Source organism: Zingiber officinale, chromosome 4B, assembly GCF_018446385.1.
Source record: "Zingiber officinale cultivar Zhangliang chromosome 4B, Zo_v1.1, whole genome shotgun sequence".
Taxonomy (NCBI): domain Eukaryota; kingdom Viridiplantae; phylum Streptophyta; class Magnoliopsida; order Zingiberales; family Zingiberaceae; genus Zingiber; species Zingiber officinale.
In genome coordinates this window covers 109,330,207-109,357,336 of record NC_055993.1, presented here as the reverse complement: position 1 = coordinate 109,357,336, position 27,130 = coordinate 109,330,207, and the positions used below count along the sequence as shown (strand labels likewise).

The 27,130-nt window shown below is 39.3% G+C and overlaps 3 protein-coding genes and 1 long non-coding RNA gene across 7 annotated transcripts; 3 read left to right on the top strand and 1 right to left on the bottom strand.

Moving 5' to 3' along the window:
* Positions 1–5,669: 5,669 nt before the first annotated feature.
* Positions 5,670–7,377, bottom strand: LOC121977829 (SUPPRESSOR OF GAMMA RESPONSE 1-like). Its single transcript, XM_042530253.1, has 4 exons — positions 7,262–7,377; positions 7,002–7,140; positions 6,056–6,916; positions 5,670–5,962 (listed from the first exon to the last, which is right to left on the bottom strand). Exons 1-4 carry the CDS (start codon positions 7,267–7,269, stop codon positions 5,900–5,902), a joined length of 1,071 nt encoding a protein of 356 aa, XP_042386187.1. The 5' UTR covers positions 7,270–7,377; the 3' UTR covers positions 5,670–5,899.
* A 3,016-nt stretch (positions 7,378–10,393) lies between these two features.
* On the top strand, positions 10,394–13,013 carry LOC121977828 (GDSL esterase/lipase ACHE-like). Its single transcript, XM_042530252.1, has 5 exons — positions 10,394–10,800; positions 11,718–11,927; positions 12,017–12,186; positions 12,273–12,543; positions 12,622–13,013. Exons 1-5 carry the CDS (start codon positions 10,551–10,553, stop codon positions 12,876–12,878), a joined length of 1,158 nt encoding a protein of 385 aa, XP_042386186.1. The 5' UTR covers positions 10,394–10,550; the 3' UTR covers positions 12,879–13,013.
* A 2,081-nt stretch (positions 13,014–15,094) lies between these two features.
* On the top strand, positions 15,095–17,199 carry LOC121976015. The gene is made up of 3 exons (XR_006110495.1): positions 15,095–15,677; positions 16,645–16,682; positions 16,776–17,199. It is a non-coding gene; the product is annotated as an uncharacterized LOC121976015 (long non-coding RNA).
* A 6,432-nt stretch (positions 17,200–23,631) lies between these two features.
* On the top strand, positions 23,632–27,021 carry LOC121976013 (short-chain dehydrogenase TIC 32 B, chloroplastic-like). 4 transcript variants are annotated; one of them, XM_042527988.1, is made up of 6 exons: positions 23,632–24,258; positions 24,651–24,891; positions 24,975–25,054; positions 25,135–25,288; positions 26,597–26,627; positions 26,952–27,013. In XM_042527988.1, the coding sequence occupies exons 1-5, from the start codon at positions 24,141–24,143 to the stop codon at positions 26,622–26,624; spliced, it is 621 nt and encodes a 206-aa protein (XP_042383922.1). In that variant the 5' UTR covers positions 23,632–24,140; the 3' UTR covers positions 26,625–26,627; positions 26,952–27,013. The 4 variants fall into 4 exon arrangements, with proteins under 4 accessions (XP_042383922.1, XP_042383921.1, XP_042383923.1 ...); XM_042527987.1 differs by lacking the exon at positions 26,597–26,627 and having other exon boundaries at positions 26,952–27,021; XM_042527989.1 differs by lacking the exons at positions 26,597–26,627; positions 26,952–27,013 and adding an exon at positions 25,755–26,024.
* The last annotated feature ends 109 nt before the right edge of the window (positions 27,022–27,130 follow it).

Here is a 27,130-nt window from a genome sequence, read left to right as displayed (position 1 = left end):
AGTTGGTTGGAAAAGGGACTTCCAAGCCCCCAGAAGGATCTAGGTGCCCAAATGTATGGGCGGCTGAAGTGGGTCCAAGCCCCCAGAATAGCCTGAATCCAGCTTCACGGGAAGATGAGTTGACAGACGTTGGTTGGCTGACCTACATCATCATCCAGGCGCTCGGGGGTGGTCTAGGCGCCCGAGAAATGAGAAAGGCGACTCAGATAATGCTTCACCGAGGAACAACCACATCAACATTCCAGGCGCCCAGAGATGGATAATCTCATCGAAGGTGGTCCAAGCGCTTGGAAGAACCTATAAAAGCAACTTCGACCAGTAGTTTCAAACATCAATTCAGACAACTTGTTTACACGCTTCCACAACCATCCAGTTGCTCCGACTTCATACTACTACTATACTACGACATTGCTACACTCGACTATTACAGAAGAACTAACACCAACACACGAGCTCATTAAATTCTTTATCTTCATGTTGATAACATTTTTTTTTAGTCATTTCATTTATTGCATAGAAAAAGTGTAGGTTATTACACTTCCTTCTTCTTTCTCGTTCTACCCGATTATTCTATTGAGAGTTTATCAGTGATCCTGTCCGAATCGCTGAATCAACGGACGCTGGGCACGTGGCGCTCTCCTTGTCGCTGACGTAGATCTCCGACCGATTGTACGGACCTCTGGCGAACCTGCAAAGAAGTCGGGCCGGGAAGGGGTTCCCGGCGACGACCCTCCGACGCTCAAGTCAGGTAAGTGGGCAATAAAGAAGTGGCTCCGAATATGCCAGAACGCGTACCTCCGGCGAAGTGTGAGGCCCCTTATATAGAACTGAGAAGGGGCTCACGCACACACCTCGAGGCGACTACGTGTCCTCAGCCCATACCCCCGTATGGACTTATCAGAAAAGCTTACCTGATACTATACTGCTACAGTCCGAGCACATCTCTGATGGGACGGCGGCACTCTCTGTCACAAGATCCTGCGTATGGCCTATTCATCGGACATGCCCGCTGTCAGAGGATGTTTCTATGCCCTTTTGTCTCTTCTTACTCCATGCCGAGTGCCCGGCCGGTCGGAAGTCCCCTCACGTCCGGCAGGTCACAGGTGCCGGTTCACTTGGGAGATTCCCGGTGGTGTGCTCTGTGTAGACTTAGCAGTATTGCTATTTTATGCCTTCGGTCGAGCGTGCCATCCGCTCGGCCATACGATCTTGTTCAACGAGCGCCGGAACCCAGTTAGACACCGGTCGACCGGCTGGGCGGCCGGTCCACCCTTCTCCGGTCGGCCGGTCGATCCAACCTTTTCTCGGTCATCCGGTCGGTCCATCCTTGTCCGATCGATAACCTCGCCCTTTGACTTCCACGTGGCGTTGACTCCCCGGAACGGGGGTCCCCTGTTCTTACCGCCGGATCACTTGCCTCCCCTTCAAGTCTAGTCGAAGGAGGCGATTAGTCCGATTGACTGGACGATTGTTTAGCCGAACGACGTCCTTCAGCTAGCATCCGCTCGGAATCAAAGGGGGTAGCCAAAACGCCAGTCAACGGCCACATTCCTCAGCATCTCTTCGAAGTTTTCGCCAATCTCTATCATTAAGGTCGAGCACGCGCCCATTAAATGCGTTCCAGTGGCTGGCTGCCACGTGGCGATGATGCCGTCATCGTACGACGGCGGCGTGGTGCTCTGATGGGATCGAGGCGGTTCGAAATGAACGGCGCGATGCGTGCTCCGATTCTCGTGACCTGGATCCAACGGTGGAGGCCGCTCGGGCTCCACCCTATAAAAGCTCTGTTTTCTTCCTTCGCCGCACCCTTACTCTTGCGTGCCTTCCAGCTTCTAGCGTTCCAGCTTTCCGGCGATCTCGCTCCTCTGGTTTCGGCGATCCCCGGTGCTCCTTTTTCGATCCTCCTCTTCGTTGTAAGGTTCTCTTTCTTTCCTTCTTTGTTTCCGGTGTTTTCATTGCATTTCTTTCCCAAGTTTTCGTCCTCGGGGGTACTGTTTCGTTGCCGTCTTCTTCCTTTAATCGTCTCTTCTGATTTCGTCCGTTCGGACAATGGCCCAATCTTCTCGATCCGAAGGCCAAGCCCTCGGCCCATGGTACAATACCATGGAGTCGCGCTTCGATCGGCGCGACGCCGATGTTCTGATCAATAGCTTCGATATCCCCTCCAATCTTGAAATCATCATACCCACAGACTCCGCCCGGCCAAACAAACCGCCGCACGGATCTTTTTGTGATTTCCGCGACCAGTTTACAGTCGGTCTGCGCTTTCCCATTCATCCCTTCATCATTGACGTCTGCAATTTTTTAGGCGTTCCGCTCGAAAGCCTAGTTCCCAACACTTTCCGTCTTCTATGCGGTGTAGTCGTCCTGTTTAAAATCCATAACATTCCCCTCCGACCGGAGGTCTTCTACTACTTCTATTACTCTAAACAGTCCGAGCCGGGCACTTACATGTTCCAGGCTCGGCCAGGCTTGGTTTTCTTCAATAAACTTCCTTCTTCCAATAAGCACTGGAAAGAATTTTTCTTCTACATTCGCCTTCCCGAGCGAGCTCCCTTCCGAACCCAGTGGCAGGTCGGAAATCCTCTTTCCCCAGAACTTAAAAGATTCAAGACCCGACCGGATTATCTTCACGCCGCCAACATGCTCGCCGGCCTGCGACTTGACATCAACAAGTTTCTTTCGGAAGGGGTCATGTACATATTCGGCCTGAGTCCGATCAGAACCCCCCTCCCGAGCGACTTCGGTAAGAATTTTACTTGGTGAATTCATTTTAATTGCTAACTGATTTTCTGTGTTTTCCTTTGCAGCGAACATCGTCATGGAATCGGTGATGGCTGGCATCTTGAAGAAGAGGGCGGCGGCGCTCGAGGCCGCGGCAGCCAAAGAAATGGAGACGCTCGGCATCCAACCGGTCGACTCGCATGAAGGGGAGAGTGGGACTCAGGAAGAGTCGGCCGCTCAGGCCTCTCATCAGAACGTGGCAAGCGGAGCCAACCCCAGCGGAGGACCAACTGGCCAAGAGGAAGGTTCCGCTCGGGGAGAGGAACAACCCGGACAAAAGAGGCGCCGAGTGGAGACTCCACTCCGATCGGCCACGTCTGCGGTCCAACCATCCGAGCGGGTTACTGCAACCGCTCGTGGCAAGGCTCCAGAGGTCGAGACTATTTCCTCCGACCGGACTCCATCTCAATTGGACGCGCCGGCGGACCCTCTTGAGGCCGTTCCAGTCAGCGTCCTTCCGCCCGCTCCCCGTCAAGTCCAACGTTCAACCATTTTATCCCAATTTTTGGCGCCGACCTCCGATCCTTCTCCGGCATCTGCTCAGACAACTCTCGGTCGGCGCCGAACCATCCGGGTCTCCCTTCATCTCCCGACTGAGGAATTAATGCCTGAAGTCGATCGGCCAGCAACGCCCGAGCACCTGATTACCATGAAGGGCCCTTAGCCGAAATGTGGGCCGACGCTCGGGCGCGCGTCGCCCTGATCCCCCTCAGCAATCTGGCCGATAGCCATATGCAACAGGCCACGGGGGTAAGTTTATTTCATATAGTCCGTTACGCATTATTTCCGATCGGCTTCTAACACCTTGCTCGTGACAGAGATGGGTGGAGGAGATCGTCGTTTGCAGTCGTCTAGCGATGGTGGACGTAGAATTGAGACAACTGAAGGCTGCAAGCGGTCCGTCCGGCTCTCAAGGTCCTTCATATGCCGAGCTGAAGAAAGAACTTAAAAAGGCTCAGGATTTACTGGCGGTCGAGCAGAAGAAGACAGCCGACCAGGCTCACAATCTGGCCGAGCTCGAGCGAGTGAAAAAATCTCTGGATCACAAGATAAGCTTGGCGACCGAGCGGAAGAACACGGCTATCTCCGACCTGGAGAAAAAGAATGTGGAGGCTCGGGGCCTAGAGCAGAAAGTAAAGGAGCTCATGGACCAACTGGCCAAAGAAAAGGTCTCCCGAACGAACGAGGTGGCAAAGCTCGAGGCGGCTTTACAAGAGCACAAGGCAGCCGCCGATGCTTCCCGAGCGGCCTTTAAAGAATACCAGGAGGCCGAACCAAGCCGAGTCGCTGCCCTGCAACAGAAATACATCCGTTCGGCCGAATTTTCGGAGAAGGTCTGCGAGCGGATGTATACTGCGTTTGACCTTGCTATGACCGCCACGATGACATATTTGAAGTCCAAGGGACAACTTCCCGAGTCCGCCGTCATCCCGGCCGCAGATCAAGTGGCGCTCCTCGACAACATCCCGAAGGACCTCTATGATTACCTAGAGTAGAAGTTTTACATGTAATTCTGCCGCTCGGCCAAAGACACTCCTTTTTTGTAATTTGGCCAGTCGGCCGTAGTCTTTTTAATATGTTATCCTTTCGCTTGTTTTGTCCTTTTGCTAATTAATATGTGTGTTGTCCGCTCGCCTCTTAACCCACCTCTCGTGATCGAAAGGTATTTTTACGAAGTATTTTGCGTAACATTTCCACTCGGACGAATATATTCTGCTTCGACAGAAGAGGTTATTCACTGGATGTTGGTGAAGTACCTTTGGGTACTGGGCCGAGCGGAACACGTAGGTGGTCGAACGATATTGACGGCGGGTACGAGTCCTCTTGATCGCCTTCTTCCGGCCGGAGGGTTTATAGACGCCGGTTCGTCTCTCGGTTTTTAACGTCGGAGCTCGACGGTCTTCCGCTCGGAGGGTTTATAGACGTCGGCTCGTCTCTCGATTTTTAACATCGGAGCTCGACGGTCTTCCGCTCGGAGGGTTTATAGACGCCGGCTCATCTCTCGATTTTTAACGTCGGAGCTCGACGGTCTTCCGCTCGGAGGGTTTATAGACACCGGCTCGTCTCTCGATTTTTAACGTCGGAGCTCGACGGTTTTCCGCTCGGAGGGTTTATAAACGCCGGCTCGTCTCTCGATTTTTAACGTCGGAGCTCGACGGTCTTCCGCTCGGAGGGTTTATAGACGCCGGCTCGTCTCTCGATTTTTAACGTCGGAGCTCGACGGTCTTCCGCTCGGAGGGTTTATAGACGCCGGCTCGTCTCTCGATTTTTAACGTCGGAGGGTCGTCGTCGGGAACCCCTTCCCGGCCCGACTTCTTTGCAGGTTCGCCGGAGGTCCGTACAATCGGTCGGAGATCTACGTCAGCGACAAGGAGAGCGCCACGTGCCCAACGTCCGTTGATTCAGCGATTCGGACAGGATCAATCAGTAAAGAATTTTAGTGAATTAGCCATCAGGGAAGGTCCAAAGGGTCTGAGTTTTGGAGTAGAAGTCGTCAAAGGCTCCGAACCAAATAAATCACTATGTTTTGTTTTTTCTCACTTAGTTTATTTTTACGCTGCACTCTCATTTTAAAGGTTTGAAAAAAAAAAGTTTTTTAAATACACATGATTCGCCTTCTTTTCACGTAGAAACGATACTACAAGGTCAAGATCTCTAAACCTTTGAGGATCAACCTTATATATAGTGAACATTAATTATTAGCCCATAGATAATAATGGATGCTGATAATGAATTCTATACAAATGAAATTCACATCCAATAATTTGATATCCAATAATCTTAAATTAGATGACTTAAGAGATTTCGATATTATAAATCTTAAATCGCATGTGAATTTATCGTAAGGAACATTAAATCCAACCTCTTGGTTTTTAGAACTTGATTATAAGATTTATCATTAAGAATTCCATCATCACACATAACCTAAGCAAATCTCTGGCAGAGAACTTAAAATGTTACAAATTAACAATCACAAGTTAGAATCCGATCTTACAAAAATCAATCCTATATGCAATTAATACACCACATGACGACCATGAGAGAATCAAGAACGGCGAGAAATTGACACAAAACAGGATCCGATATATCCTTCAACGGGACAACTTTAATTTGATCAGTCTAGTAATTTGTCCAGCCAACTCATTGTGCTTTCTTGGGAAGAACCAAATTGCAAATCCTGAAATAATTGTGAGCAAACCATAATTAGCCTAGCTAGCTAGCACAAAACTTTGAACAATTCAAACACAAGACGATCGATCAGAAATCTTACAGTAAGCTGAAAATCCAGAGGTGTATCCATCAATATGTTGTGATCAAGATCAGAGATTTCCTGAGCTGTGCTAATGGCTTCATCATTGTTAATTCTAGAGTCGAAGTGTGAGTCAATAGGAAAGGAATGCTCATGGCACTGCAATGACAGGGGAGGAGATTCATCCTGAAAATTACACACTTGATTCAGCAGGAACTGTAAAGAGTCTGATCCATTAATGTCCTCCTTGTGAGAACCCTCCTTCGAAAGCCGGGGTGGCTGTGGAGTGCTTGTGTTTGGGGTTCTCGGATCAGCTCTCATGCCCAGCATTTCACTTTCCTCACCGTGAGTTGCAGCTGACTGTTGGTAGAAGACTTTCGAAACCACAAGTTGACCTTCCAGTTCATCTTCCTCAGGTCCAATGTGGTACTGATGCACCACCCACTTAGCTTTGCTTGCAGGTCTGGCGGCAGCTCCTTTAGCATTCGTGTAGAGGACCATGATCTTCTTCCATCCTTTGATCTGAACACCATTCATGTACGCATGGAACACGCGTTTAGTCTTCCCTGTTTTGTGCCACCTCACTTGCTCCTCATGGCTTATCCTCCGCCGTTTGCGTCGGCCTTTGGCGTACGCATTCGATACTCTGTGAAAGAAATGAACGCTGCTTCCATCTTTCTTAGCGCCAGGTAGATTCTGAGGATGAGTGTAGCAGATTCCTGCACCGTCCTCCAGCATGGGAATGAACTCGTCGATGAGGATGTGCGGCGGCGGCTTTGAGTCGTCGTGGAGCCCGATCCTCGCCGCTAAGTGCACAATCAGCTCGGCGTCCGACGGCTCGAACTTGACGCCGGCCGGAAAGCCCGGCCAGTCCAGGGTAACCTGCATTGTACGAGAAGCTACAGCATTGAGAAAGAAAGCAATTAATCTGAAGAAGAACATCGACGAAAACTCACGTTATACGTACGTCACTGTTGTCGATGAGGTGGTTGCAATTGGGGCATTTCATATTGGCTTCAACGTCGGCATATTGTCTGATTTGATGGCTGCTGCTGCTGCCGTTCTTTATTTTCGTGGCGATTCCTCTGCCTGTAACAAGCCACGCCCTGCGAACACATGAATGAATGATCGAAGTTCACAAAATTCGGGAGCTGCCATTTGATAACATACAAAAAGAAGAAGAAGAAGAAGAAGAAGAAAAACTAATAGCAGAAGGAACAGACATACCTTGCCATAGCTTGGATCAGCTGAGAAAGTGAGTGACTGAGCAGAATAAATAGGGAAAGAAAGAGGAGGAAATGATCAGGAACTAGAGTAGAAGTTTACTCCCTTTCTCCACAACGGGAAGCAAGAGCTTGCTCGAAGCAGACAGGATCGACTCACTTTGTTACCTGGCTCGCGAGTAGAGCCTTCAGTGGGCCCGCAGGTGAAGGGTGATTTTTTGAGCGTCGTCGGTGCAAAACTCGGTGCTTTCGCTTTCTTGCTACCCAAGTTAACAAGTTTTATTTATTTAATTATTTTTTTTATTTTGACTGTAATAATTTGAGCTAAGATTAATTAAGAGAACTAAGTATTGATATAATTTTCTCAAGACATATATAATTAATCTCAACTTATCTTATTTCACATATTATTTAATCAGAGTAAAAATTAATATCGCCCACTCCAAACAATCTAAAATACAAGCAATGAAAAATATTTTTTCTTGACATAGCATTCCAATTAATAACACAAAAGAAGCACAGAAGCAATGATTCCTCCAAACAATTAGTAATTGATATGTTTTAGTACCGTAATTGATTTATAATATAATTTTTCTTGATCTTTTTCAACTGAAGCAATAAAAGTGATATCGCTCATTTTAAACGGTTCATTCCTCCTCTAATAAGATATAAGTAAATAAATTATAAAAACATTTTATTTTAATACAACGATCTTTTATATGAAAAAAATCATACTCAATTAGACATTTTACCCGCTAAAAATTTATCATAAAATCTATTAAAAAAATATTCATACCGGCATCAACTGTACTAACCCGGACTCTCTTCATCTTCTTGATGTATATAGTAACTTTGGACTTATCACATTATTTGATAGGAAAAAACCAATGTGCATCTGTTGTTCCAGATAGTTTTAAACTAGTGAGAAATTCATAAATTTTTTTTGTATTTTGCCTGATTAACCGTCTAAGAATATAATAAAAATGATCTTCCAACTAGTAGATATGTAGTAGAGTATTGGAAAAAAAAAACAAAAGATATGCTCAATCTTCACGCATGATAGGAATTACATGCTTCGGTTTTTTAATATCACTTTTGTGAGCATCAGATTAACCTTGTTTGAGGAGCATATATTTCACCAAATATTCTTATCTCATATATATGCAGATTTAAATACTGTAAAGATATTTTAGCTACTCCATCTTCAATAGTACTAAAATCATAATATTATATGATTATTCAAAATTAAGTGTATAGTTTATAAAAGTTAAAATCATAATATCTGATAATATATAAAATTGCTGGCTCCTTATAAAATAAAAGACACGTCAGCTAACCTCACAGGTATTGGAATTATAAGTGTTAAAATTTATCATCATCTCCAAATTAATAATATTTTTACTATAAATTGATAGCAGTAAATAAAATTGATGAAATCAAATTTTGAGACTGTAACTTTAGAAAGCAAGTTAAGCACTTTCAAATTCACGCGTTAATCTAATTTTGGTTTGGGATTAATTCGCGCGCGAATGGATAACAGGATAAGGATCCTGCATTCCAAAATTAGCAAAGTCTGATTTTTTTTTTTTTTCATCGAGGTGTCTAGATTTTATTCGATTGATTTTAAAAATAATTATATATTTTTTAAAATTTAATAAATTTAAATACAATTTATATTTAAAGATCGACTTAAATATTCATCTTTAATAAAATTTTAATTTAATTTTCTTATTTATTTTTTAAATACTTTTCAAAAAAGACAATTTTCTTCTTAATTAATCTATTAAATAAATTTAAAATATAATTTATACTGATTTTTATATATAAAATTTTCATGAACCACCTGTAAATTGAGAAGTATAAATAAACTATCCAAAAATACCAAAAATAGGAGTGACCGTGAATCGAATTGATTCGATTATTAGGATAAAAAATTATCCGATTCTATTAGATCAGATAATATAATATCAGGATCTATATTTGGCCCTATATCTGGAGATTATTATGTATCATATATTCGACGGGTTGTCAGTTATTTGGATATCCGACCCTATATTCAATTAAATATAAAATATAAATATAAAATAATAAAAATAAAATATTTTAAAATGATGATAAACATTACTCGTTACACGTTGTAGTAGTTAATCGTCAATAGCTGCTACAATATATAGTAATTTATCTACAGTAATTACTACAACGTGTAGCAGTTTATCCACAGTGGCTACTATAACGTGTAGCAATTTATCGACAGTAGTTGCTACAAATAGGGATGATCATAGATCGGCTTGGTTCGGTTATTGGGATAAAAAACTATCCGATCCTACTAGATCGGATAATGTAATATTAGTACCCTACATCCGACTTTATATCCAACGAATTTTTTTTCGGTTCAATTCAGATTGATATAAATGGGTTGATGAATTTGACGAGTTGATTGCTCACCTCTAATCCAAAGTCATAAATTTTTCAAAAATGGGGCTTTCAAAGTCCGTCTTTACCATGTTTAAATCTTTATTATCTAAAAGTCCGTCTTATTTTTTGACCATCGAATCATAGTGGGGCTTTCAAAACTTTGATTTATCTAAAAGGATCGGTCAATCTAATAGTTAAAGGTGAAATTATTATCTTAGGGGTCATTTAGAATCATCTCGTATATTATGAAAAAAGATAAATAATCATAAGAAATATTTTATTAAAAAAATATAATTCTAATTAATTTCATTGACTATATCTGGTATGATTGATTCGATCTCATAAAATTTTCCTATCGATTGTCAGGATAAATTAGGAGGCACATGTAGTGACCAGCTTAGAAGTCCAACATCTTTTAATTACGTCCCTCATTTGAAGAATTTTTTTTTTTTAAATACGTCGTAGTTAAGGTTTAAAAAGTGAATACTTGGATGATAACTTGAATATTTTACCGCAGTCAGATAAAAAAAAAAATTTACTCAGCACTATTGATACTAGGAGATTACACATGAAATTAGATATTTTCATATCCATTGTAAATTGACTATGAAACCTATTACAGAAACATTTTTATAATAGTAGTAAAGATGAACACCGAGAAATAAATCAGAAAATTTTATGGCAAGAGCTTACTGATGAATATATATATGAATACCATTCCATGCCTTTAATTGCTCCCCAATTAGATTCTGTCCCCAAATTCTATAAATATAATATACTACTAATTCTTACTTGCACGCTTTGCCTCACTCGCTTCTCTTCCCTGTTCCGGCAAGGCTCTTGTCCTCTTCTTTTTGCTCTCTTCTTCTCCAATCTCCATGGCTGCTCCCTCCCTTCTTCCGCTACTTCTCGCCCTCACCTCACTCCTACTACCCGCCATCTCCGCCTCTTCCTCCTCCACCTACTTTCCCTGCTCATTCCCGGCCATCTTCAACTTCGGCGACTCCAACTCTGACACCGGTGGAATGTCGGCTGCCTTCTCCACCGTCTCTGAGCCTAACGGGGAGACCTTCTTCGGCGCTCCATCTGGGAGACCCTGCGATGGCCGCCTTGTGATCGACTTCATCGGTGAGCACCGCATGTGCCCCTACTACAATCTCTTCCTGCTCTCTTAACAATTTGATTGCGTAGCCCTAATTCCAAAACCCTAAGAAAGAGCAAAAATCATGCTATCTGCTCCCGCAACATGGTAAGTGGTAAGCTTTTATTAGGGCTACCATGATCCAAAAATCCTACTTCCTCGTCTGCTAGAATTACTGTCTTTCTTTATCTCACTGTGCTATTGGTTAGTTTAACTTGTGTTTCTCCGTTAGTTTAACAAGTTTGTCAATGGAGTCTTTCTCTGGCCACTGTTTTAATGGCTGAGATTTGGGGAAGGAAGACGACCATTTTGAAGATATTGTCCGTAGGGGAAGATTCGTCTGTCTATAAGTCAACTGAGGAAGAGTGATTGAAGGATTAGATAGAACTCGTTGTCCGGTATGGTTGTTAAGAGGGCATGTGATTCAAAACACGTTTAGGTAGTGGCTTGTCCTGTGAGTTCAATTATTGGCCTTCTTTTGCATACCAAATGCTGAATTCGTTGGCATCATGTGAATTGGTTTCCACATTAACAGATTTTGGCCCCATGGAGTAATACTTTTATCGTGCAAGGATTGCTCAACTTAATCCATTGATTCAACTCTCTCATGCTTTATGGATGTCTTTGATTCCACTTTGTCCCTAGTCCATGCTTTATCGATGTCTTGTTGCTCTGTCGGAATTAATTTATGGGATCCTGTCACCTTAAACAAGAAGTAATGACTGAGAAAGATTGGAAGGAAGATGAATGCATCCCTTTGTCTCCATCAGATAAATCATCTGTTTGAATAACTCAGTGCCTTAAAAAATTGGAAGTGTTTTGTGTTTTTGAAATGTTACGATATTGGGGAAACACAGCTTGTGAGCATATCTTGATTCGACAATTTTCATATTTGAATTTTCAGCTGAGACACTTGGACTTCCTTTTATCGGCGCGTATCTTGATTCGATGGGAACAAATTTCTCCCATGGTGCCAATTTTGCCACAGCAGGATCGACAATCCTAAGACAGAACACGACGTTCTTCCAAACCGGCTACAGCCCCTTCTCTTTGGATGTGCAGGTCCGCCAGTTTGAACAGTTCAAAACTAGATCCCAACTAGCTTACTCTAAAGGCAAGTACTAGATATATGTATGCTTCTTATTATTGAAGAACTCTAACAACAAATTTATGCTGAACCTTGTTTTGTTTTGTTTTGTGAAGGAGCCGCCTACAAAGATTTGTTACCTCCGGAAGAATACTTCGCCAAGGCCTTGTATACATTCGACATCGGCCAAAATGACCTCACTTCCGGCTATGTCAGCAACATGACAACAGAGCAAGTTAAAGGAACCATCCCTATTATCCTGGACAAATTTACTGATGCTATAGAGGTACGAGGAGAGAATAACTTTAGATACACATACTTGGTATTATCGACTCTGGATACTGATGATACCTTGTAATTGAGCTTGTGCAGAGTGTTTATGGACTGGGTGGGAGATACTTTTGGATCCATAATACAGGACCAGTTGGCTGCCTGCCTTACATTTTAGCTCGATACCCTCTTAGAGAACCTGAGGTCGATCCTATTGGTTGCGAAGCTCCATTCAATGAAGTGGCTCAACTGTTCAATGCCAAGCTTAAGGAAACTATTGTGCAACTCAGAAAGACATTTCCTTGTGCTATGTTCACCTACGTCGATGTCTACACCGTCAAGTACTGGCTCATAAGCCAAGCGGAAAGGCTCGGTGAGTGGCACGACTAATTCCTGAATTACATGACTAGGGTGGGCTTGTAAATGTTTGTGTTGATACAATGGATTGTAGGGTTTGAGCGACCTTTTGTGGCTTGCTGCGGGCACGGAGGGAAGTACAATTTTGACGCACGGTACGGTTGCGGAGCTACAGAGACGGTCAACAACACCAAGATTATCATCTCAAACACATGTGCGGATCCTTCGAAGAGGATATGTTGGGATGGATATCACTACACTGAGGCTGCTAATAAATGGGTGTTTGATCGCATTGTGAACGGTGCCTTCTCAGACCCACAAATTCCTGTTGCCATGGCTTGCAGAAGGTGAGAAGCTCATCCATGAAGGCATTATTCAATAAGATCAAATTGTGTTGTCAAAGATAGATAAATCAACAATTTAGATTACTTTTTTTAAAACATAGAGTCCAATGACGTAAAAATCGATATAGTTAATGGGATAAAATTGGATTATTATTATTATTATTATTATTATTATTATTATTATTATTATTATTATTATTATTATTATTATTATTATTATTATTATTATTATTATGTACTCTAGTCGTCACGGTTATAAACTAGCAAGAAGTATAACTAATACAAGAATAATAATGAAAAAATCTACCGTATTGGGGGATAAAATTTGTGATCGGTATTCAGAATTGGTTCTCATGATGTTGAATTGGTTGGGATTTTGTTTGGCTATGATTTATTAAGAGCAAAAAAATTCAAAGAGGCCTCTGAGTCTACCGTATTGGAAATTTTGGCATAAAGAAAATCTATATCGCGCGGTACCGTTCTAAAAGTTTGATATATTGAAACTTTGATATATTAAATTTTCAAAGTTATATAAATTTCATAACGTTCATACTGTAAATTTCAATATATTAAAATTTTGAAATGATATCGGTATAATACCGTCTATATATATATATATATATATTCTCAATTGCTCACTAATTAGTAGGGATGAGCAAAAATTTAGTTAAATTGATCGAAAAATTCGTTCGGTTATTTCATAAATTCAGTTTTTAAAATATCAATTATTTTTGATAATTTGGTTGGATTTCAGTTTTAAAACTCATAATTCAATTAAACCAAATAACTCGACCAACATCACATTATGGTGAAAACTGACAATCAATATCCTATTGATGTTGATTTTTGAATTTTATCATCACACCGTGATGTTTGTTTTTGAAATTAAGCACTTTTGAAAATGGGTGCTGGTTTTTGAATGTGGTGTTGATTTTTGAATTCCCTGGATTTCATGACTAGAGTGATTTTGTTTTTGAAATTAAGCACTTTTGAAAATAGGTGCTAGTTTTTGAATGTGGTGTTGGTTTTTGAATTCCCTGTATTTCATAACTAGAATCACTATGGTATTGGTTTTGCCTAATATCTTAATTAGAAAAATAGGTAATTATATAAGAGAATTTGTTTAATATTTTGATATATATTGAAATACTGAAAATATTAAATTGTATATCAAAAAATCCGTACTGAAATATGTAAAATTAAAATTTCTTATAGTGTTCTAAAAAATAATTAGCTTCTGTTCATGACTAGAATCACTATGGTATTGGTTTTAATATCTTAATTAGGAAAATAGGTAATTATATAAGAGAATTTGTTTAATATTTTAGTATATATTGAAATATTGAAAATATTAAATCTTATATAAAAAAAATTGATACTATTAACCTACCATACTGAAATATGTAAAATTAAAATATCTGACAGTGTTTAAAAAATGATTAACTTCTACTGAAGAAACTCTCGCTGAAGAAGACGTTGAAACTGCTGAACAAGTGTAAGTGTTGCCATATTAATATTTTGATATATCCAAACTTCATCACATTACATATTTGATATGATATAAATTTTGTATTATTCATATAAATTTTTTTGATATATTAAAATTTTAATACGGTGTAATATGTCTACACCAAAATTATATATAATAAAATTATATTTTTTCCAATTATTCATTAATTATTAGGTGTGAGAAAAGTTTGGTTAAATCAAATTAATCATGAAATTTTAAATTTCGATTCAGTTATTTTATAAATTCATTTTTTTTCTTAAAATATCAATTATTTCAAATAATTTAATTTTGAAACTTTTTAAAATTCGATCAAAAATAATTATCATTAAAAATCACTATCACTATGTACTATTTCCTTTTCTATATAAAAAAAATCTTACCCGTTCGTGTATACGGTCAAACTAAAGATAAATTAGAAAACTGCCATAAAAGTATTTTTCCCAATCGATTATTCTACAAATCTATGAACCAACATGTATCTCTCGATCTCGGGCTCGCCAGATTTATCATCTCTTCCCCCTTCTCCGCATCCACCTCAGCTGCGGCATTAACTCATACCAATATTAACTCGTACCAATATTTTATTAGAAATGTAAATGGAATAAAGAGAAGATGAACAAATTTTATTCTACATAAATTTAGTTTCATATTAAAAGTTTTTTGATTTTATTGTTAGTTTAAATTATAATACATGTATTGACGGAGATGCTAAGCTGAGGACTAAATGTTGCGGACCGCTGCGGACAGCTCTCGTGGCAAACTCCGTGTCACAGCGAGTTAATTTTCTTCTCGCCACGAGTCCCTGCAGAACCCTCATATTCCTCCCGACCCGACGCGGTGCCCTAGCAACCCTCTTCCTCCCCCGACGCAACCGCAACTCGCCGCAGATCCCGACGCGGGGCACTATTCGCCGCAGAGAAGCCCTCCTCTTCCTCCTCCTCCCTCCCTGTTCCCTAGCACCTCTTCCTTCCTCCCTGTGCCCTAGCTCGTCGCTCTCCTCTTCATCCCGACGCCGCCCCAACCGCAGATCCTCTTCCTCCCGACGCTAGGGCACTACTCGCCTGCAGAGAATCCCTCCTCTTCCTCCTCCCGACACTACTCGCGCCGCAGAAAAGCCCTCCTCTTCCTACTCCCGACGCTGCCCCCTGCAGAAGCCCTCCTCTTCTTTGATCTGAAGTGCAGAGGAGTGGAACCTCTCACAGGCGCAGCATATCTCGCGGTCCTCCTCTTTGAAGCTGTCCTCACTAGCTCGTGTAACACCTCGCTGTCCTCGTCCCTTCATTGCCGGTATATACAGTGAGTATATTCCCTGTTTTGATTGCGCTAAAATAAGTGAGTATATTTCCTGGTCTGATTGTGTTTGGTTAAGCCACCTAAGTTCAAAATTGGATTGCAAGACTCTAATATAATCTAGAAAGAATATTATGAACTAAGTCTCAGGCTTCTTCCAGTATTTTACACTGTGCAGAATTGAGTTTCTAGTCTCAGGCTTCTTCCAGTAATTTAAAAATATGCATACGTTGCACCACAAGTTTCCATTTTACCTATATTGGTAAAGTGCCATATACAAGTCCTTTACATCAAAGTTTACCAATTGTTGCACTAGTGTGTCGTCTTCCTTATCTGTACAAGTGTCTTCACAATCTTACTTTCTCTTAGTATAACTCCTTTTGTCTTTTCTAACAAGCTAGACATATATATGCTTCAACTTAAGGTGTGTTAGAATTAAGAACTCAAATAATTAGTAAAACTGATAGAGGAAATCACAAAATTACAACAACTGCATAGTTCATTAGCTAAGCTTTTTCAATACTAAAACAAACTACAAAGAGAGCGCCAGAAAAAATAAGAAAAAGAATTGCTATCTCCAATTTAGATCATTCTTATACATGCTAATGAAGATAGAATAAATTAACCAAATTAAACATTACCTCCAATTTTTGGAGATTATGGAATAACATGAAGGGCAAGTGCAGTTTTTCCTGAAGCCTTTGGACCATATATCTCCACCACACGTCCCTACCAGAGACAAAAAAAAAATATACAACTACTCCACCAAAAAAATAAAGTCGAATAATTGAGAATAGTTGAATATTACCGTAGCACAAAATATACTCAAAATCTGTTATTGAAAAGCTGCAGTCATTTTTTCCTTTTTTTAAGGATTGTAAATATTTTAATCTTTATTTTGCTTCTGTGTTATACCATCATCTATTGTCAATTATGTATATTGTCAATTATGTTTTTCATATCTGTTATGCAGGAAAGTTGCAAAACAACGTTTCCTTTTATCAACGAATGGTAAATCATTTCATTTTAAGTTCTAATATTTTATTTATACAAAATTCTGAAATATTTTATTTATACAAAATTCTGAATATTGTTTTAATATAGGGGAAAACATATGTTGTATTTGTTGGATATAATCCGGGTATTTATGAAACGTGAATAGAAGCATCAAGTCAAGTTATTGGCTTTAAAAGCGCCATACATCAATCATACAAAAGTAGAATGGAGGCACAAAAAGCTTTTCAAGCGTACTTGGATAAAAAATTTGCACCAATTTCCATTTTATCATGTGCAACTTCAACTTCGGGATCAAATTCAAATTTAGACAAACAACTTTTGAGCTCTGAAAAAAAAACTAAGTTGAAGGATACATTAAAAAAAAATAGAGCAGCTTTTCAATTCCTAGTTGTTGTTATTATTGGTGTTATTTTTTATTTTTTTTAATCTGAGTTCAAGTTGAACAATGGTGTTGCAAGTGGTGTATCAAATTTAAAACATATGTTATGTTATCTTAATATGTTGTGAAACATATGTTGTTGTTGTTGTTGTTGTATGCTTCACATACTTGTTCCCTTTTGCAATCTAGAATCATTATGCTTATTATTTTTTTTATTGTAAATTGTATTCTTCATTTCAAAATTATTGCTGGTGGTGGAGAGCATCCTCCAAATGTAAAATTGTTGTTGGTGGTGGAGAGCATCCTCCAAATGTAGCTGTCACATTAGACAAAGAAGGCAAATGAATAAATATAGTTGTCAACCAATGACAGAAAGATTAAATCTTTCATCATGCATGTCAATAACTCATATGACCTCTACAACTTACAATCAAAAGAAACTGACGATGGTTGCTAAAAGAGAATCGACAGCTTTATATAATCTATTTTTGTTATAAACAAAGCATAAAGAATACATACTGCAAGTTGCAGAATTTCATTCCTTTTCTTTTCACCGCCACTGAAGCCTTCATTTAAATTTCTGTCCAGAAATTTTGGGTTCATATTCAAGGCAGCAACTTTAGGAGTCACCAAACTGTAGAACTGTGCAGACAAACAAAAAAAATCTAATGTTTTGCAAATGAAGCAAACTAACTCGAACTTATGTTTTGTTATTGTTGGGTTCTTTCAATTTGGCTCCACAAAAAACCACCAAGGAGACTCACTCAAACTCCAATCCACTAACAGAGGTGGGAACGAGAGAAGTTGATTGCATTTATTGAGGATTCAGTCCTTTCCTTCACAAAGGTGATATGATGCATCTTAGTTCCAAATTGACCATAAAATGCCACTCAGATTCCAGAATGGAATAATTGACGCAAATTATTGTAAAATTGTTGTTGGTGGTGGAGAGCATCCTCAAAAAATGCAACATAATATATTTTATCCATCCCAAGGACCGGTTCTCAGGAAATCAAAATATGAAGTACAACGATTTTATACCAAAATTCTTATCTACAACAAACTGTCCACCGTGGATAGGTTTGGCTGAAACTGTTGTTACCTTTGTAGGAATCATGCAGCGGTTTAGAGATTAAAAGACGCATACAAGCTGTGCATTGATTTATCATTGAGTGCTCAGTGCACATTTAATCCATTTTTGCAAATAAATGAATAAAACTCATCAACTATTTGCAGGACTAGCTTTTAAACTTTCTATAATATATATTGATAACAAGCATACAATAGTTGGACATAGTTTCTGATATAAACAAAGATTCAGCTGAAACCAGAAACATTTTACATACTCCAGCACTTGTAATTTTCCACATCTCAAATTTTCAATTAATGGATGTGAAACCCAGCATATATAATACCAACAGCTGATCTAAACATTGCACTCATATAGTTTCAGAATATGAGAATATAAAACTGACAGAAAAGCTTCAGAATACAGTTTTAGAATATAGTTTCAGTCTGAAGCTACAAGCTTCACAATAGCTACAAACATGACATATAAGTAAAGATCCAATGGAAAATAAATCAAGATCAAGCTCATCCCCTCTTAGAAGTTTTTGTGTGCTGACCGCGAACTCGAAGGCCCAGTAGTGTCAAAGTCGTCTGTGATTTCTGCCAAAAAAAATAAAAAAAATTAAAGTCCTATAACAAAACTCAAAAATATATAAATGGAAGATCCTTAAACAACATAGTCCTAACTCTACAGTGCCATTAAAATCTTTGTAATTTAATTAAAAAAACAATGAACAACAACACAAACACTTAGAAATTAGTGATTGCAAGTGCTAATAAGACCGTCCAACCTTTTGGTTGCTAAAAATAATGGAGGTTCAGCCATCAACATCCCCGACACTCCTTTAATATTTCCCTATGGACAATTAATTTCTCAAATCTATTAGGGTTAGATGCACTTGGTGCTTGGGTAGACAAGAGGGTTAATTTCCCATATCAACTATCAATTTGATAAATTAGTTGGCACCAATTAAAACAAGAAAATTAAGCCTTCAGAAAAATAATAAACCCTACCAACCTTAGTAAAGATAACAAGCTATAGACATTTAAGTACCTCAACAATATATGTCTATGTGAAGCAGTCAAAAGATAGCTCTAGTTAAAGGAGCAAATGACAGTTCTTGTACAACCATACCTGAGAGGATTGGTTTAAGTGGGAGATATTTGGCACATTCATACCTTAGTTATTGATGTTTTTAATGTGGTTGGCAAAAGATAGATTAAAGCTTTAAGTTTGGCACAACATCTAGTGCACTAAACCATTCAAACATACAAATAAAAGAATAGATGAATACCAACTATAGATACTTACAAACTTCCTAGTGCATGTTATTAGAACCTGCAAGAATAAATACAATTATTAACTTCATTTTCTCAATGAACCTGCAATATTAAAATTTTAATAGTACCTACTATAGACGTCAAATCTAGTTCATACGTGTCGTCAACAATGTTATGAGTAGTATCTTCAGTCGATCTGATAATTGACACATTGTCATATTTACAAAATGTAATGAAAGAAATTTATGTTTGCAAGTAAAATTACAATAAAAATTAATCGACACATACCCCCCTTGTTGCAAATTTGGACAATTGCGCTTGTCATGTGACACTCCTCGATGTCCGCATCCACGACATAGCCTGGAATTTGAGGTTGATTTCTCATTTGATGATTTCAATCTCTTCCCACATCCCTTTGTTCTTATTGAAGAAGGATCAATAATACCAAGGCCCTCATCCATAGATTTCTTCTTTTGACTTCTATCATTGCATGTTCTACTAATATTCATCTCTTGAATTTTGTTGTAGATAGAATCGAATTGTTCATCCAAAAAGGTTGTCCCCTCATTAGTCAAAGATGCATCATCAATTAATATTGAAGCTTTATAAGATAACCTCGAGTGTCTCGACATCAAATACCTTTCTAGATCTGGATCATTAATGTAATTTTGCTCCCCCAAAGCATATATTGCTCCAATTTTTGCATCTCGTGTCCATCGTTTGAGTATATATATATCAAGCAAATGAAACACTTGGTTGATCCGAAAAAAAGCTAGCATATGTCTGCATGGAATGCCCTCAAACTCAAATTTCATGCCACTACACGATATGTAATCTCTTTGTTTATCATGCATAAGTACCCTTGGTTTGGAGGAAGAAGAACTTTGAAATTTCATCACATGGTAAACCACTGAGTCAACTCCTGTAAATGCTTGTTGCACATAATAAGCATGACTCTCGCTCATTTCACTTTGAAACTCCAACCATTTCTTCTTTGTGTACAATTTAACCATCTGAGTTTCCATTGGCCAATTTGTCTTAATTTTCGGATGCTCATTCATGTCAATATGATCAGCAACTAACTCATTGTGTCTCTGATGTCTCAGTGCTCTATTAAAACAGGTGATAAAATCCATCAGTGAGTTCTTATTTGAGACATATCTCTTGAAAAATGCATGTGGGCCTTCAGATCTTTGACTACTTGACATTCCAGCACAAAATAAATGGCTAAAATATACTGGCACCCATTTGTGTCGTAATTCATACATCAACGATAACCAATCATTATTCTCTAAGTTAGCACACTTGATAGTTTCTTCCCATGACTTTTCAAAATCATCAGGTGTTGTAGAATTTGCAATGACATTCTTTAAGCTTTGATAATGGTTTTGAAAAGTCAAAGGGTTTAATTTTTCTGGAAATTTGTTCAGTATGTGCCATAAACAATATCGATGCACTGTTTGAGGAAAAACTTATGCAATTGCTTTTGTCATAGCAGGATCCTGATCAGTGATGATAACACTTGGTGGACCTTTAGGCATGACTTCTATGAACTTTTTAAGCAACCAAACAAAATAATCAGTTTTCTCATCACTTAGAAAGCCGCAACCAAATATAATTGTCTGATGATGATGATTAACTCCTACAAAAGGTGTCAAAATCAAGCCATATTTGTTGGTGTTATATGTTGTATCAAATACAACTACATCACCAAATACACTATATGCATGCCTGGATATGATCAGCCCAGAAACACCTACTAAATCTATTATCTGAATCAGTCTCATAATCAAAGAAAAAAGCAGAATTCTTCTCTTGCTTAGATGTAAAACACTCAATCAGTGTTTCAACATCAATACCTTTTTGCTCATCTCTTAGATTTTTCTCAAAATTTCGAATATCTTTTTCTATACAACCTACTCTCTCAGGTCCTCCATACTCTATCTCCAATATTCGTATTTTTTGACAAGTAGGTACATTGGCCTCTGAAAACTGTTTCGTCAATGTTTTCTTTGTTGCCGAAACATTACGATGTGAGCGTAACAAATGCACCTTGGATGGAGTAGAAAGTGGGTGATTATGGGTTTCAATAAAGTTGCCAACAACCCAATTAGGCCCAGTTTGTTTCTTCACAAATGTAATATTTGATTTACAACCCGTTCTAACTGCGCCACGTGCTCTTTCTTTTGCCGGTTGATCAGTTTTTGTATGTTTACTCCACCGCATTAGATTTGTATGTCCTTCTTTAAAGCATACAATTTGCTTCCACGTTACTTCATTTGTGATCTTATTTTTCTTGCTCGTGTGCATCCTTGAACTAAACCCAGCTTCTCGTGCATATTGATTATAGAATGAATATGCCTCATCTAGTGATGAGAATTCCATTCCAATTTTTGGCTTTCGATCATCTGACACTTGGGGAATGTATTCCTGATCACCAACTCGATTTTCTTCCATTTCTGGACGCCCTCACATTATAATTGACAATAGGTAATTAGATAAACAACTAAAAAAATACAATTTATTGTAGATAATGTAAAAAAGAAACAAAAACATTATGGTAACAATAAAACTATTGTAACAATATGATGAAATTTGCAATATAAATAAAAATAAATTGAATCGTAAATACTCTGATAGCTTTAAAACAATTGGTTGGTTTAATTGACTTTTGAGCAAATAATTGGGATTATTGTAGATATGCTTTAAAAAAAGAGGTCTGAATTCAAATACAGAACAACTAATAGGCATTCAACATAATCTTGCAAATTATCAAAAAACTGAGATCTATCTCGCTCATCACTGCATAGGTCCAAACATAACGCGGAAAAGTAGTAATATTTTTCACTTGTAGATCAAAATCTTTTGATTATATAGGTCCAGTATTTAGGAGGTGTGTGAACATAATTTAGAAGGTGTGTGAACATAATTTAGGAGCAACTCAATTCTGCACAGTGTAAAATACTGGAAGAAGCCTGAGACTTAGTTCATAATATTCTTTCTAGATTATATTAGAGTCTTGCAACCCAATTTTGAACTTGGGTGGCTTAACCAAACACAATCAAAACAGGAAATATACTCACTTATTTTAGCACAATCAAAACAGGGAATATACTCACTGTATATACCGGCAATGAAGGGATGAGGACAGCGAGGTGTTACACGAGCTAGTGAGGACAGCTTCAAAGAGGAGGACCACGAGATATGCTGTGCCTGTGAGAGGTTCCACTCCTCTGCACTTCAGATCAAAGAAGAGGAGGGCTTCTGCAGGGGGGCAGCGTCGGGAGTAGGAAGAGGAGGGCTTTTCTGCGGCGCGAGTAGTGTCGGGAGGAGGAAGAGGAGGGATTCTCTGCGGCGAGTAGTGCCCTAGCGTCGAGAGGAAGAGGATCTGCGGTTGGGGCGGCGTCGGAAGGAAGAGGAGAGCGACGAGCTAGGGCACAGGGAGGAAGGAAGAGGCGCTAGGGAACAGGGAGGGAGGAGGAGGAAGAGGAGGGCTTCTCTGCGGCGAATAGTGCCCCGCGTCGGGATCTGCGGTGAGTTGCGGTTGCGTTGGGGGAGGAAGAGGGTTGCTAGGGCACCGGGTCAGGTCGGGAGGAATATGAGGGTTCTGCAGGGACTTGTGGCGAGAAGAAAATTAACTCGCTGTGACACGGAGTTTGCCACGAGAGCTGTCCGCAGCGGTCTGCAGCATTTAGTCCGCAGCTTAGCATCTCTGCATGTATTGATATTGTAAATATATGTATGAGGAGAGACTCTCTCACGCATGAGTGCACAGGGGTGAATGTAAATCCAGGGTCCGGATTGTACTGAACCAAGGTTGATTCATGAGCGAGCACGACCTACGCATGTCGAATGTCGTACTGATCGAGGCAAAATTTACCTAAAAGAATAAACCAATATACACTACAAGAAAATTGGGCTTTTACAACACTTAAAAGACAACGTTTTTTTTTAAAAGCGTTGTCGTTTTTTCTTTAACAACGCTTTTAATGAAAAGCGTTGTCTATTTCTTTATTTTCTTACTAATAGACAACGCATTTTTAAAAATCGTTGTCTATTAATGATTTTTGTGGGTCAACGACAACGCTTATTGAAAAGCGTTGTCTATTACCATTTTTTTAGTGTTGTCTATTGTTAAGTTCTCGTCTAAATTAAATCTAGAATGATACAAACCGTTGGATCAAGTAAGGAGTAGAAAAACCCTTATGTTTCACTCGCACCCACACCTATCTTCCGAAAACCTCCTGAACCCCTCTCACATCTTCTCATCTCTCGCCTTCTCCATCCAACTTCTCTCACGCCCTCTCCGTCCAACTTCTCTCCGGGAAACCCCTCTCCGGCGAACCCCTCTCTAAGAGCCTCCCCTCCGAACTCCTCTCCGTCAAGACCGTGGGAAAAATTTCCTCACCTTATTCCTTCACCTCTTCGTCAAATAACAAATGCCCTAATTGTCCCATTTTCATTCTTAAACCCAGACAATGTCGTCGTGTTGACCCAGGCGTTGTTCTTCCTTTACCCCGTCAGGTCAACTTTGGCACTATCGTGAATGCTTGGCACGGAAGCATCGCACGGACCCTATATCGACCCTTCACGAACTCCATTACCGAGCAAGCCAGGCAAAGGCCACTACAAATAGCATCGCCTCGTTCCTCCTCCTCCTTCATCGGATTTCGCTTATCCTCTCTCTCATCTCTCTCTTCTGCTGCTTGGCTGAGAGAGAAGCTATGGGGTACTGGAGGGAAGCCACCGACATCAAAGGACCTAGCGGATTTGGATCCGGCAACACCGCCGAGCAGGTCACAGAGGGCATCGACGCCTCTCGCCTCACCGTCATCGTCACCGGTACCTTTCTCTTCATTTCCTCCCACTTTGTCTACTTTCACAATTAAGTCTGCTCTAAATCCGTATAGTCCGTCGTTTCTAGCTTAAAATTGGTACTTAATAGTCTGAGATGTGTGCTATTCGCTTCAAAGAGCTGTTTCTTTTCTTCTCTGACTTATTTCCCCCCATTTTCCTCATCCTAATTGTAAAATTTGTCTTCAAAGTAATAAAAAGAAAGTTGATTGGCCCTAAAAATCGGATCTTTATCCACAAAGTACCTCTTCCCTAAATCGTTTCTAGATTAACTTGATAGTTCCAGAGTGAAATGTGTATTCTCGCCTATTTTTTATGTCATACAAAAATAATCTTTGTTTGCAAATTAAACCATTGTTTGATCTGTTCTTGCTGACCAGGTGGAAGTAGTGGGATCGGAGCAGAGACGGCAAGGGTGTTGGCCCTTAGAGGAGCCCATGTCATCATCGGTGCAAGGAACTTGGAAGCTACTAATGCCGTGAAGCAGAACATCCTGAACAGCATTCCATCTGCTAGAATTGACATCATCCAGATTGAGCTCAGGCTGCTCAGCTCACTCAAATCTGTCCGAGCCTTCACCGAGAAATTCCTCGCCATGAATCTCCCTCTCAACATCTTGATGTAAGTAAAATAACATCATAGCTTCTCATGGTCGAGTGCTCTCATGGTTCATCTTGAAGTTTATATCTTCGATTCGTTTTCAGAAACAACGCTGGTGTAATGTACTGCCCATTCAAGCTCTCAAAGGATGGAGTAGAGATGCAGTTTGCGACGAATCATCTCAGTATTTTTATTTTTTTACTTAGCATTATCATTCAGATCTTCATCAGGATTATGAGTTTAACATGTTCCTTCTAATCTCAGGTCACTTCCTGCTGACAAATCTTCTACTTGAGAAACTGAAAACCACTGTGGAAAAGACAGGAATTGAGAGTCGCATCGTGAATCTATCCTCAGTCGCTCACGTTGGGCCTTACAGTGAAGGAATCAAGTTCGACAAACTCAATGACAAGAAAGCGTAAGTTATTCTATCATCAATTTGGCAACAACAAAAAAAGAAAGAAGAAGATATTCTTGATAACAATAATTGATGGTGCTGTTCTTCAGATATAACGATATGATGGAAAATACATCACATGCATTTCCACCCATTTCAGTTTATTTTGTATATGATTCGGTACCTGCGACAGTCTAGCACCCCTTTCTTTCACTTGATCTGAGAAAATCTTGTTTAGAAGACATTACCTACCATTCACTTAAGTAATCATGGACCCTTGCTTCAGGTGATAACCTTTTACAATTTATTGTACAAACATAGATGATCTTTTTATTTGATTGGTAAATGTAAGTGTATATAGCAACAAAAGGCGATACACAATCCTGGCCCAACACTTGCTTTTGTCAATGATGCTGTGCTTTTTCTTGTTTAAGGTTGGTTCCTGCCTCTTTAATTCTTGTATCTTACCAACTGTATAACATAACAGTTGACTATCATAAACAAGAGGGCCTTGGGTGAACTTGGATGGCCAAGTAGCAAAGTTTACAATTTCCAATTCAATCTGAAGGAAAATGCCGTTGAGTTCTTCTATCCAGGGACCAAATTCTTGGCCATTTCTCCATTAACTTCATCGTGTTCTCTTTGTATTAATCTTCATGGAACAAAGTAGTCTTGTTTATTGTAAATGCATGTGATGTATTTTCAAGAAAAACAACCATTATTTGACGGAAAATTGGTATTGTACTCTTAGTATTCTGAAAATGTGACAGAAACGACTGGAAAAATTTTACCGAATTCAAAAGCTTTAAACAAAGTGCGAGAAGATGCATATATTGACTAATGAGCAAAGCCAACCTCAAAAGTCAAGTCTTGAGACTTACCATATGTTTAGAACAATTTGCATTGATGGATGGCTGGTGAGCATAGCTGGTGAATGTACTGGAATGTGTTTTATGCTATATGATTTGCCAAACAAAGAATGATATGCAATGAATGACAAATAATGCAATCTGTAGATGTATCTTACTGTTGTTTTATAGACGAGAACTACTTATTATCTTGTCAAACATTTGACAATGAGAAGGAATTTCAGTAATGGGAGAAGAATATATCTATGTGATTTATAGCATTAATATGCCTGTTAAAGAAATGTAGCCAGTAAAATATAAAACCAATCCAAGATATCATTCTAGGTTCTATGTATAGAATCATATGTGGCTTTGGTTGTCTTTTTTCTTGTTAGATCAAAAACTTAATAGGAAGTATTTGTATTTATATGCACTGGAAATGATTAAAAATGATTTTAATTCTTTTTTGCATATTCATCAGGATATCATCACTGAGAATGGTCATTTAACAGGTATATTTGTTTAGCCAAATACTTTCTTATTCTTGAAAAGCATAAAGATCCCATGCATGCGAACAATGAGCCCTATTGTCTAGTTATCTTTTGCAGATTTGTTCATTATGATAAGTTATTCCATTTGTTAAGTACGACAAAAAACTAGCGAAGTACCTTTGTGGGCACTAGGTGCACTAATTTACCTGCCAAAGATCCATTTCTTTCTTCTTTCTCAATCCAAATTTTCTTATTACTGTATGGTGTGAATTGTGACCTTTGTTTTCAACTTTAAGAGTGAAAATTTCTTTTGCATAATACTGATGGTATTATTTTCTGTGGCAGATACACAGTGGTAGGTGTTTTGTCCCAGTCTCAAGCCGACAATCCTTTTTGATCAGTATATCTAGTAGAAGTAAGCATGCAAATCGTTGTCTTCGAGGCCAGCTAGCTATTTTGTGCTTTTTTTGTTTTAAATTCGAATGTCACTATCTACTTTGAAACAGAACTATTTAGTCTTTGTG

Bases quoted from the DNA above. Each gene is read 5' to 3' on its own strand.
- LOC121977829 (XM_042530253.1), bottom strand. The intron at 6,917-7,001 runs GTACGTATAACG...CGTACAATGCAG, and splicing joins ACCTCATCGACAACAGTGAC to GTTACCCTGGACTGGCCGGG. The intron at 5,963-6,055 runs GTAAGATTTCTG...CAATTATTTCAG, and splicing joins CTCTGGATTTTCAGCTTACT to GATTTGCAATTTGGTTCTTC.
- LOC121977828 (XM_042530252.1), top strand. From the start codon at position 10,551: ATGGCTGCTCCCTCCCTTCTTCCGCTACTTCTCGCCCTCACCTCACTC. The intron at 10,801-11,717 runs GTGAGCACCGCA...TTGAATTTTCAG, and splicing joins CCTTGTGATCGACTTCATCG to CTGAGACACTTGGACTTCCT. The intron at 12,187-12,272 runs GTACGAGGAGAG...GAGCTTGTGCAG, and splicing joins AATTTACTGATGCTATAGAG to AGTGTTTATGGACTGGGTGG.
- LOC121976013 (XM_042527986.1), top strand. From the start codon at position 24,141: ATGGGGTACTGGAGGGAAGCCACCGACATCAAAGGACCTAGCGGATTT. The intron at 24,259-24,650 runs GTACCTTTCTCT...CTTGCTGACCAG, and splicing joins CCTCACCGTCATCGTCACCG to GTGGAAGTAGTGGGATCGGA. The intron at 24,892-24,974 runs GTAAGTAAAATA...ATTCGTTTTCAG, and splicing joins CTCCCTCTCAACATCTTGAT to AAACAACGCTGGTGTAATGT.